General features: G+C 48.2%; 1 protein-coding gene across 1 annotated transcript in view; it reads left to right on the forward strand.

The window, feature by feature from the left end:
* IL17RC (interleukin 17 receptor C) overlaps positions 1 to 3,166 on the forward strand; it is a 72,796-nt gene extending 69,630 nt beyond the window's left edge. Inside the window, exon 19 of the mRNA XM_075320717.1 lies at positions 299 to 3,166. Coding sequence (XP_075176832.1) covers positions 299 to 939 — 641 coding nt within the window. The 3' untranslated portion in view covers positions 940 to 3,166. The remainder of the gene's footprint in view (positions 1 to 298) is intronic.
* The last annotated feature ends 9,077 nt before the right edge of the window (positions 3,167 to 12,243 follow it).

The following is a 12,243-nucleotide window of genomic DNA, read 5'->3' on the forward strand; positions in this document are numbered from 1 at the left end:
TGTCCTTGGTGGGATTTGAACCCAGGACCCCAGCGTTGCAAGACTGCAGTGCTAACCACTGAGCCACCACAAGACTGAAGTGCTAACCACTGAGCCACCACAAGACTGCAGTGCTAACCACTGAGCCACCACAAGACTGCAGTACTAACCACTGAGCCACCGTGCCGCCCTAAATACAGCAAGACTGCAGTGCTAACCACTGAGCCACCGTGACGCCCTAAATACAGCTTGGGAGCAAGTGCTTGTGGTTTTAAGTCTCATATATTTTAACGAAAGCAACTTTTTTTTGTCTTCTCAGGTGAAATCTTCAATAACCGTAGAATTTTGATCCTTTATTCTCCTGACAACCAAGAATATGAAAACCTTGTGCGGGTTTTTGCCTCTTCTTTGAAGGGTCTCCAATTGGATGTGGTCTTGGACCAGTGGCATCGCATGAAGATGAGTGAAATTGGCCCCCTGGTTTGGTACCATGAAGAGAAAGACGCTGTTTTTAAGAGGAACGGCTTGATCATCCTCCTCTTCTCCGAAGGTGCCGGAGAGAAGTATAAATCATGGAAGGACCAGGAGGCGACACTACGCAACGACCTGGATCCATACCAATCATTTGGAGCTGTGCTAAACTGCGTGGAACCCGATTTTTGCAAAAAGAGGGACTTGGATAGATATATTGTTACCACTCTCAGCCCTTCCTCACTGGTCTGTGTCCCCGAACCATTCAACTCAGTCGCTGTCTACAATTTACCGTTATGTCTTGAAAAGTTTTTAAAGGAAATTGCGGGGGTCAATGCCAAGAAACTTGGCCAAAGGCAATTGAAGAGAGAGTGTAACAAAATCCGGGAGAAACTCTCCGGCAGGGACGCGTCGGAATCTGTAAACTCGAAAGCGAGTGTTGCAGTGGAATTACAGCCCTTGGTGGAAGTCACAAGTAAAGTTCCGTAAAAATATGGTAGAGAATGCGGGCACACTCTATAAACTGAAGCAAAAGCTTCAAACTGAGCCACAGGTAGACACCAGAGTTTACAAACGTTGTAGCGGGAATCATGAGATTACCCCGAAATGGACATAGCTCCTCTTGAGGAGTCAAGAATAACAAAAAAAAATAGTTATAAGACTGGTGCTACTAAAACGCAAATGTATAGTACAAACAGGGGTGGACACTGACAGCTTGGGGCCCCTGTGGAAGAAATTGTGCCAGGGCCCCCCTCCTTTTATGGTGACAGAGCTACAAATATAGATATGGTCTGGTGGGAAGAACGCTATGACGGCCATTGGGGTGGACACTGAGGATGATATAATGAATTGTGAGGTGGGAAAGACACTAAGGGCCTAAGGACCATATAATGAATTGTGGGGTTGGGAGGACAGCATCAGGGCCGTATTATGAATTGTGGGGAAGACAGTATCAGGGCCATATAATGAATTGTGGCAAAAACAGTATCAAGACCATAAAATTAATTGTGGGGTGGGAAGGATGGTATCAGGGCCATATTGTGAATTGTAGGGTGGAAAGGATGGTATCAGGGCCATATTGTGAATTGTAGGGTGGGAAGGATGGTATCAGGGCCATATTGTGAATTGTGTGGTGGGGAAGACTCTATCAGGGCCATATTGTGAATTGTGGGGTGTTGAGGACACTGAGAGCTATATGAGTTGTAGGGTGGGGAGAACTTACCCACATACCTAACATTACCCAATTCCCCACGTAACCCAACAAAAGTAACCATAACCCCTTCCCATCCAGATGCCCCAGAACGCGGGTGCTAACATATAACATAACCATCTTCCCTATGCAGCCCCCTGTATATAAGATCACCTCTCCACCACACAGCCCCCCGGCACGCAATTTCACTCCCTTCCCCATGCAGCCCCCCAGCTTGAAGCCCCACGCAGGTAAACCTAACCTTTCCCCACTCAACTTCCCAGTAGGCAGCCCCCAACAACTAACATCACACCCTCCTTCCCCAAGTGTGTAACACCCCCCCCCTATCCTGCACAGCCTTCCAGCACGCGGCCCCACACATACAAGATGACCCCTTTCCCCATCCAGACCTACAAATGTAAAATCATCCCATTCCCTGTACAATGCCCCAGTATGCAGCACCTTTCCTGTACAATTCCCCAATATGCAGCACCTTTACTGTACAATTCCCCAATATGCAGCACCTTTACTGTACAATTCCCCAATATGCAGCACCTTTCCTGTACAATTCCCCAATATGCAGCACCTTTCCTGTACAATTCCCCAATATGCAGCACCTTTCCTGTACAATCATGCAGCCCCCATGTAGGAACATCAAATTATCCTGTGCCAACAAAAAAGCAAACACCGCCTCCCATTACTCACCCTTAGCCTTTTGCTCCTTGATGCAGCCCCTCAGTTCTTTGTGTGACCTCTCTAGAGCCATCATCATCTCCAGCAGCTACAGCACAATGCTGAGCACTGGGATGATGGGATCAGCTCCGCACTGGAGGATGAAGCCTCACTCCCTGGTGCATCGCTTATGAAGGATGAAGACAATCTGATCTCGGGCTCCAAACAGGTCCGATTGCCCTCATTACTAACTGTGCTGCATGGGCCCTCCTTCACCTCTGGGCCCCGGTGCAGCTGAACAAGTGGTATGTCCGCCAGTGAATACAACCATCAGATGGCACAGAAAGTGCATCAAAAATAAAAAAATAACTTGTGAACCTTGGGATCATGGTGGAGGCTCGTAATGACTCCAATAAAACCTCAGTTTTCATTTCTAATTTAGGATGAGCTTAGTGGGGTCAGTAATTTACAATAAGACCCTGAGCTCCCCCTAGTGGTGGCTGCTGACGACCGAATTTTATCACTCTAACCATTGTCTAAGCCAGGGACTTAGATGTGACTCCCATACTTAGATGATAGAATTTGTACATTGCTGCTTAAATGTTTACTAAATTGGTAAAATGTAGAATCTTGTTTCTTCACGCTCTGACATTCAGAGCATTTCTCAAATCTGGTGCACGTTTCGTCAGATAGTTTCTATGAAACGGGACTGGAATATTCACCAATGTATATGGGCATTTCTTTTGTAATTGTTTCTTAATTTGTGACATTGAGAATCTCATCTGTGAACTGAGTTTAAAGAAAAATATGTGACCTCTCGAAAGAAATGAAGGAAATAAAATCGTATTTATTTTACTATTGATGATGTTCAGTGAGTGATTTGGCCAAAATGTATTACAATGGAATTAAAGAAAAAGCTGAAGACACCACATATTATCCATGTGCCCCCCCCTTCCTTGGTAGACCAATGATTTCTACATGAAAGGGAATTTCCAGCAAAAAAAAGACTTACATTTACCTAACTGTAGTGCCGGCATCCTCGCACCGCTCGCCCCCCTCTCTGCAGGGACGCCCACTAACTCACCGTCGTGACCGGCCCACACCACGCTGCCTGGATTCCCCGTGGTTCTCCACGTAGGTATTCTCTGCTTCCTCCTCCCAGGGCCTGGCATGCTGCACAGGTCCTCCGGAAGCGCTCCTAGGGCATGCGCGCCCTTCTCTCAAAGAGCCAGTATGTCATTTACTAGAAGTGTCTCTCAGCCTATCAGTGAGAGGCACTGGCACTTAACGCTAGAACTACTGAGGTAGTCATTTTGACTACTTTGCACTATGTATTTCTATATAGGTGTCACGAGTCCAGTAGTTCTAGTGTTAAGGCACTTTCCCACTAGGGCAGGTGCCTGATCAATGTAGTTAGTTAGTGGTTTGTTCCCTAGCCAGCTAGTTGTCAAGTCCACTATGCATCTTTGTGTAAGTGTACAGTGTCCTTTGCCCAATTCCCGGCCCCGTCGGTACCCCTGTGTCTGTTCACCCTGGCTATGCTTTCTGCCTCAGCTGTCCTGATGATCCCTATTGTACCAGTGACTGTGTCCATCCACCCTGGCCATGCTCTCTGCCTCAGCCGCCCCGGTGGTCCCAGCTATACCAATGACTGTGTCCATCCACCCTGGCCGTGCTATCTCCCTCAGCTGCCCCTAGAGTCCCAGCTATACTAGTGCCTCTGTACGTTCTTCCTGGCCGTGCCATCTGCTTCAGTCTTCTTGGTGGTCCCAGCTGCACTAGAAACTCTACACCTGTGTCCGTCCTTGCCCTAGGGGGTCAGCTGCCACAGGTCCGGTCACTGCTTCTGGGAGTGGCACCTGGCGTCTGCCTTTTGTGGGTGCTTAGTCAAGTCCCTCCACTAAAGGGTAAGCCCAGGTCCTCCCTGTAGTCCAGTGGGTCCACTTCGGCTCGCTGCCTTACCATCTCCTGTTGCGAGAGTTACACTAACTTAATAAATTATGCAACTTACTAATATAGTTCCCGCAATCTTCACATTATATGTTCTGGGTGCAGGTCAGATTGCGTAAAGGGGACCCCCTTCTTTGTCACCGTCCATGTACAGACAGAGAATGGGGCTGGCTTAGCTGTTGATCTGGGCGGACAGCTTTTCTTGGTAATTTCCAGTGGCTGTAGATACACGGTCGGTGGTCGCCATGCAAGTCGGAAGACGTGCCCACGGGGTCAGGGGGTTACTCATCACCGGGTCACGGTGCTTCTGCTGGGTCACTGCGGTGGCCTTGCCCGATTCTGTGACCCCAGCAGTGTCAATAAAGACGGGGATGGGGGATGATGGGGGTAGTTTTTTGTGACGCCACCTGTGGTGTGTGGCCAATATTAGCCGCCGCTGCGGGTTCTCTCTCTGCTGGGGCGGATGATGATGCAGCTTGGGTGTTGTAGCTCTCCATAGGTAGCACTAGGCCCCAGGGAGGATGATGATGGTTGTAGTCTCTCAGACGCTGATAGCGCTGCGGCGCGATGGTGATGGCGCTGACAGTGATGGGACGACACAGGCGGTGCAGTTCAAGGTCTTTTACTCACTGGTCACACACCACCTCTGGAGTGCCGGGCTACGCTGTGATGGGCCCCAGCTGATCCCAGATACTTTGGAGGTCGAGGCCAGTGTTTCCTTCTGTGCATCACCTTTCGACGGTTTCCCTCCACCCCCAACTCCTGGGCCGTGGAATGGGTCACGGGGGCTTTCCACACTTCCCGCGAACCCTGAGATTCTCCTTCTTTTCCTAAGAACCCGGGTCGAGTCTCCAAGCTACAGACCACGGGCCCCATAACTGTTCGTTTCTCTACCTGCTCCTCTCCTCGTGAATGCGACCTCACATGGACACTGTCCGGTGCTGACTGCCTATTGTGTGTCATATAGCTCCTACTTCCCCTGCAGGTGCCCCACCTCCTGGGTTCCTGAACTAGTGGGCATGAGGTCCCATACCTCATGATGGCCACCCCCACACCTACCCTAGCCCGGTCCCAGTGACAGAACCCCGGTGTTATGTGTTGGTTGAGTGTGGTTGTGGTTGTTACTGGTGACAACCTCCTCCATATCCGCGATGAATACTGTGGCGCCTGAAGCCACAGGGGCGCCACACCAGCACCCCCCCCCCCAAACCCCAGGACTTTAGCAGTTATTGTGGGAAGCTGCAGGAGAAATGGAGCATTACATGGCACAGCACTGAGGGGCACTACCTTAGGAGACAGGCTTGGCTGTCTTTAATTATGTGCCTATGGAGGAATGACACTGCCTTGTCTTTTGGGGTTTGATAAGGGTCATGACTGATGAAAACAGCTCCTGTCCATAGCCGAAAACGCACAAACACTTCCACCTGTGAATGACGAGTCCCATTATAGCGCCCATGTGAGCAAATGACAAAACTCCAAACGCACGGGTGACAAATCCTTAATTTCTACAGTATAAATATTTAATGAACACAATCAGCGCCAATGTAAATGAATAAACCCGGCCCCAGATAAGATGTGAAGGCGCCTTCTTCAGGACGTCACCGTCTGACGCAAGTTTCAACATGCCCCAAATTTCCATAAGGGCATTGATACACCTGGATGGGTCAAGGGGATATTTTCCATTTCGGCCGAATTGGACCAAATTCTAAGATAATTCCAAATAATGGGGGTAACGTCTTGAGGTTGCAAATCTGTAAACCTGAGGATGCAGCATTAAACAAACCCCAATACATATAAGATATATGGTTTTTATAAGACGATACATACAACTACTTATAGTCAAAACTAATGGAAATTGTAGTTTACACTATATATGGAAAAGAAGGAATGGAGACTGGGTGTAATGGGCGCAGCACTGGCTGTACAGTGAGGAATTGCTATATATGCAATTGTAAACCATCCCACTACCTCCAGTCCAGAGCACAAATCCCAGTGCCATAATAGGGGTCCTATATGGGGCGGCCACTCCTTTATGCACCCACGGTTTATCACCAGGTAATGAGCAGCATCAGCTTTTTCTCGTAAACTTTGATCCCAGTCTCTGATAAGCGGGATGAGGACGTGACTGGCTTCTAACGCGACGCTGGAAGAGATCTGCTCAAGTCACTCTCCGGGAATGAAAATTACACTTCCCACACATACAGAAGAAATAACAAAAAAATAAATAATAATGATGAAAAAAATTAAATTTATATATATATATATATATATATATATATATATACACTGCTCAAAAAAATAAAGGGAACACTTAAACAAGGATTTTGCATTTTGGTGTTCCCCTTTATTTTTTGAGTAGTGTATGTATATGTATATATATATATATATATATCTATATATATATATATATATATATATATATATATATACTAGAAGGTGGCCCGATTCTACGCATCGGGTATTCTAGAATTTACGTATTGTGTAGTTAATGTATGATTTTTGTTATATATATATATAGATGTTGTGTGTAGTTACCAAGTGTTTGTGTAGGGCGCTGTACATGTTCTGGGTGTTGTAGGGGTGTGGCGGGGGGTGAGAGCGGTGTTGTTTGTGTGTTGCGTTGTGTGTGTTGCGTTGTTTGTGGAGCGCTGTGTGTCTGTAGCGTTGTGTGTGTGTGTTGCGCGGTTTGTGTGGGTGTGGGGTGTGTGTTTTGGTGGGAGGTATGTTTTCTGCAATGTGTGTGTTGTGCGGCATGTGCGTATATTTGTGTGTGCCGCGGTGTTTGTGTGTTGGGTGTTGTGTGTGTGCGGCGTTGTCTGTGTGTGTGGGTGTCTGTGTAGGGCGGTGTTTGTGGTTCCCAGTGTGTGTGTGGTGTGTTGTGCAGTGCGTGTGTGGCGGTGTGTGTGTGTTTTGGGGGGAGGTGTGCACCCCCCATCGTGCTCCATCCCCCATGCTGCGCACCCCCCATCGTGCTCCATCCCCCATGCTGCGCACCCCCCATCGTGCTCCATCCCCCATGCTGTGCACCCCCCATCGTGCTCCATCCCCCATGCTGCGCACCCCCCATCGTGCTCCATCCCCCATGCTGCGCACCCCCCATCGTGCTCCATCCCCCATGCTGCGCACCCCCCATCGTGCTCCATCCCCCATGCTGCGCACCCCCCATCGTGCTCCATCCCCCATGCTGCACACTCCCCATCGTGCTCCATCCGCCATGCTGCACACTTCCCATTGTGCTCCATCAACCATGCTGCGCACTTCCCATTGTGCTCCATCTGCAATGCTGCGCATTCCCCATCGTGCTCCATCCACCATGCTGCGCACTCCCAAACGTGCTCCATCCCCATGCTGCGCACTCCCCATTGTGCTCCATTCCCCATGCTGCGCACTCCCCATCGTGCTCCATCCCCCATGCTGCGCATTCCCCATCGTGCTCCATCCCCCATGCTGCGCACTCCCAAACGTGCTCCATCCCCATACTGCGCACTCCCCATCGTGCTCCATCCCCCATGCTGCGCATTCCCCATCGTGCTCCATCCCCATACACGCACACACTCGATCGCATACACGCACACACACATTGACGATATTGTACATACGCGCTCACACTCACAACATCCGGAGATACCACATGCTTCTGGCCATGTGATCTTCTGGCAGGTCCTGGAAGGTTACTGCACGCACAGTATCGCCGCCGAGAAGCAAGCGATATCACTGGAAGTTGTGAGTGTGTGGATGCGATCTGATGTGTGTGTGAGGTGTGTGTGAGAGTGAGTGCGATCTGATATGTGTGTGAGAGAGTGAGTGCGATCTGATATGTGTGTGAGGTGTGTGTGAGAGTGAGTGTGATCTGATGTGTGTGTGTCTGTTGTTATGTGTGTGCGTGTGTGTGTGTTCCGCCGCTGCAGGACCTTGATGCGCTCACCTGGGAGGCGAGCGTCCAATGTGTCAGGGGGCGGGTCCATGCCGAGCGGCAAATCCGTGTGGGGGGACGGGGCCATGCCGAGCCCAGCGGCCAATCCGCTGTTTGGAGCGAGTGTCCAATGCGTGAGGGTGCTGGTCCAGGCCGAGCGGCGGGTCCAGGCCGAGCGGCTAATCCGTGTGTGGGGGCGGGGCCATGCCGAGCCCAGCGTCCAATCCGCTGTTTGGGGCGAGCGTCCAATCCGTGTGGGGGGGCGGGGCCATAGCGAGCCCAGCGGCCAATCCGTTGTTTGGGGCGAGTGAGGGGGCGGGTCCATGCCAAGCGGCAAATCCGTGTGGGGGGACGGGGCCATGCCGAGCCCAGCGGCCAATCCGCTGTTTGGGGCGAGTGTCCAATGCATGAGGGTGCTGGTCCAGGCCGAACGGCTAATCCGTGTGTGGGGGCGGGGCCATGCCGAGCCCAGCAGCCAATCCGCTGTTTGGGGCGAGCGTCCATTGCGTGAGGGGGCGGGTCCAGGCCGAGCGGCCAATCCGTGCGGGGGGGGCGGGGCCATGGCGAGCCCAGCGGCCAATCCGCTGTTTGTCACCATAAGGACACAATTTTGGAGCAAGACAGACAGATAGACAGACAGAATAAGGCAATTATATATATATATATACAGTATGTCCACCCATATCCTGTCCACCGCCGTTAACTTGAGAACTGCGGCAGCTATAGGCATAGAAGTGGTGTCTAGGTATAGTAAAGTAGCCATGCGCTACACAATGAAACCACCTATAGCGCCACCTGGTGGAAAATATGAATCGACACCTTGCATACAGAAATGCTATGATATGAAACCCATGCCCCCCCCAAAACATTGAATGCTGGTCACGCATATGGCGCTCATTTAACTTTGATGCTCAAAGTGGCCCCCGTCAGCTGCAATGCACATCTGGACTCTGCACAGCATACTGTATCATGCTGCATGTTGCACAATATGGTAGGTGACACGTTTGCACAAGCGTCTGTGATACGTCGTCGTAGGTCCTGCAATGTTGGTGGAGGGGTCACATACACCTGCTGTTTGATGTGACCTCACAGAAAGAAGTCCAATGGGGTCAGGTCAGGTGAGCGTGGAGGCCACTCCACACAGCCACCATACCCAATGACTTGTAGGAAGGTCTCCATGAGGTATCGCTTCACGTCCGCAGCCTTGTGAGTTTTACACGTTCTAATCATAGCATTTCTGTATGCAAGGTGTCGATTCATATTGAATTGATGATACCCTACAACTTTGTAATTCTCTTTTTTTCTCTATCTCGTTCCGTTTTCGAGATAAAAATGCTACCTCCGTTGTTTTCCACCAGGTGGCGCTATAGGTGGTTTCATTGCGTAGCGCATGGATACTTTACTATACCTAGACACCACTTCTATGCCTATAGCTGCCGCCGTTCTCACGTTACTGGCGGTGGACAGGATATGGGTGGACACACTGTATATATATCCATCTATCTAATATATAAAGCTCAGTATATGTATGTGTGTGTATGTCCACTAAAGGAATCCGCACCGTCGCATTTGCAATCATGAAATTTTTCACAGACACTCCATGTGACCCAGGAAACGTCATAGACTATGTTTTGACGGGAAAAATTAACCCCGCGCTTTACAGTTACTCTTAAAAATCCCTGCCTCCATTAATCTTAATGGAGCTGGGAGATACGGGCTATTAATAGCAACTGTCAGTGGTTGCTATAGGAACAAAATAAACTGTTAGTATAAGAAGCTTATGTGTGAGTGAGAGACAGAAAAAGACAGACAGACAGAGACAGACGGGCAAAGAGACAGCCCTGGAAATCCTGACCTTCCTAATAACGGAGGGATCTGCCGGCAGCTGCTGAACAATTACTAGTCACATATGGGATTTTTGGAATAGTTGGAATAAGAGGCACAGGCTGATCCTCTAATGTGTAATTAGTGAATCATCTCCGTCCTCACGTTTGTGTTGGATACAACTAGTAAAAAAGTGACTTTCGATCTTTGCCAATATCAATGTGTGAGCTTCATCGCCTTCTGACTAGCGCCCTCTAGTGGCCAAAATGTGAACAGCATTAGAGTGAGGACGGGAGAGGAATGACATCACCGCGAGGAGAGAGGATCCTCCAGTCACTACTGAGCACCAGGACTGCATCTGAACATGCTGCCCACGGCCGGCTCATGTAGTGATCCATACTGTATATACAGGTACACGCTATATCCTGTATTACAGTATGTCTGTATATACTATATGTATATGGTGTGGATCTGTGTGTATAGTATAGGGCAGTGTATACACTATATGCAATCACCAACCTGTATCCTCCATATTATATATACACAGCCAGCAGCCTGTATCCTCTATATTATATATACACAGCCAGCAGCCTGTATCCTCTATATTATATATACACAGCCAGCAGCCTGTATCCTCTATATTATATATACACAGCCAGCAGCCTGTATCCTCTATATTATATATACACAGCCAGCAGCCTGTATCCTCTATATTATATATACACAGCCAGCAGCCTGTATCCTCTATATTATATATACACAGCCAGAAACCTGTATCCTCTATATTATATATATGCAGCCAGCAGCCTGTATCCTCTATATTATATATACACAGCCAGTAGCCTGTATCCTCTATATTATATATACACAGCCAGTAGCCTGTGTCCTCTATATTATATATACACAGCCAGCAGCCTGTATCCTCTATATTATATATACACAGCCAGCAGCCTGTATCCTCTATATTATATATATACAGCCAGCAGCCTGTATCCTCTATATTATATATACACAGCCAGCAGCCTGTATCCTCTATATTATATATACACAGCCAGCAGCCTGTATCCTCTATATTATATATACACAGCCAGCAGCCTGTATCCTCTATATTATATATACACAGCCAGCAGCCTGTATCCTCTATATTATATATACACAGCCAGCAGCCTGTATCCTCTATATTATATATACACAGCCAGCAGCCTGTATCCTCTATATTATATATACACAGCCAGCAGCCTGTATCCTCTATATTATATATACACAGCCAGCAGCCTGTATCCTCTATATTATATATACACAGCCAGCAGCCTGTATCCTCCATATTATATATACACAGCCAGCAGCCTGTATCCTCTATATTCTATATACACAGCCAGCAGCCTGTATCCTCTATATTATATATACACAGCCAGCAGCCTGTATCCTCTATATTCTATATACACAGCCAGCAGCCTGTATCCTCCATATTATATATACACAGCCAGCAGCCTGTATCCTCTATATTCTATATACACAGCCAGCAGCCTGTATCCTCTATATTATACATACACAGCCAGCAGCCTGTATCCTCTATATTATATATACACAGCCAGCAGCCTGTATCCTCTATATTATATATACACAGCCAGCAGCCTGTATCCTCCATATTATATATACACAGCCAGCAGCCTGTATCCTCTATATTATATATACACAGCCAGCAGCCTGTATCCTCTATATTCTATATACACAGCCAGCAGCCTGTATCCTCCATATTATATATACACAGCCAGCAGCCTGTATCCTCTATATTCTATATACACAGCCAGCAGCCTGTATCCTCTATATTATACATACACAGCCAGCAGCCTGTATCCTCTATATTATATATACACAGCCAGCAGCCTGTATCCTCTATATTATATATACACAGCCAGCAGCCTGTATCCTCTATATTCTATATACACAGCCAGCAGCCTGTATCCTCTATATTATACATACACAGCCAGCAGCCTGTATCCTCTATATTATATATACACAGCCAGCAGCCTGTATCCTCTATATTATATATACACAGCCAGCAGCCTGTATCCTCTATATTATATATACACAGCCAGCAGCCTGTATCCTCTATATTATATATACACAGCCAGCAGCCTGTATCCTCCATATTATATATACACAGCCAGCAGCCTGTATCCTCTATATTCTATATACACAGCCAGCAGCCTGTATCCTCTATATTATACATACACAGCCAGCA

The sequence above is a fragment of the Anomaloglossus baeobatrachus genome, chromosome 8 (assembly GCF_048569485.1).
Source record: "Anomaloglossus baeobatrachus isolate aAnoBae1 chromosome 8, aAnoBae1.hap1, whole genome shotgun sequence".
Lineage (NCBI taxonomy): Eukaryota > Metazoa > Chordata > Amphibia > Anura > Aromobatidae > Anomaloglossus > Anomaloglossus baeobatrachus.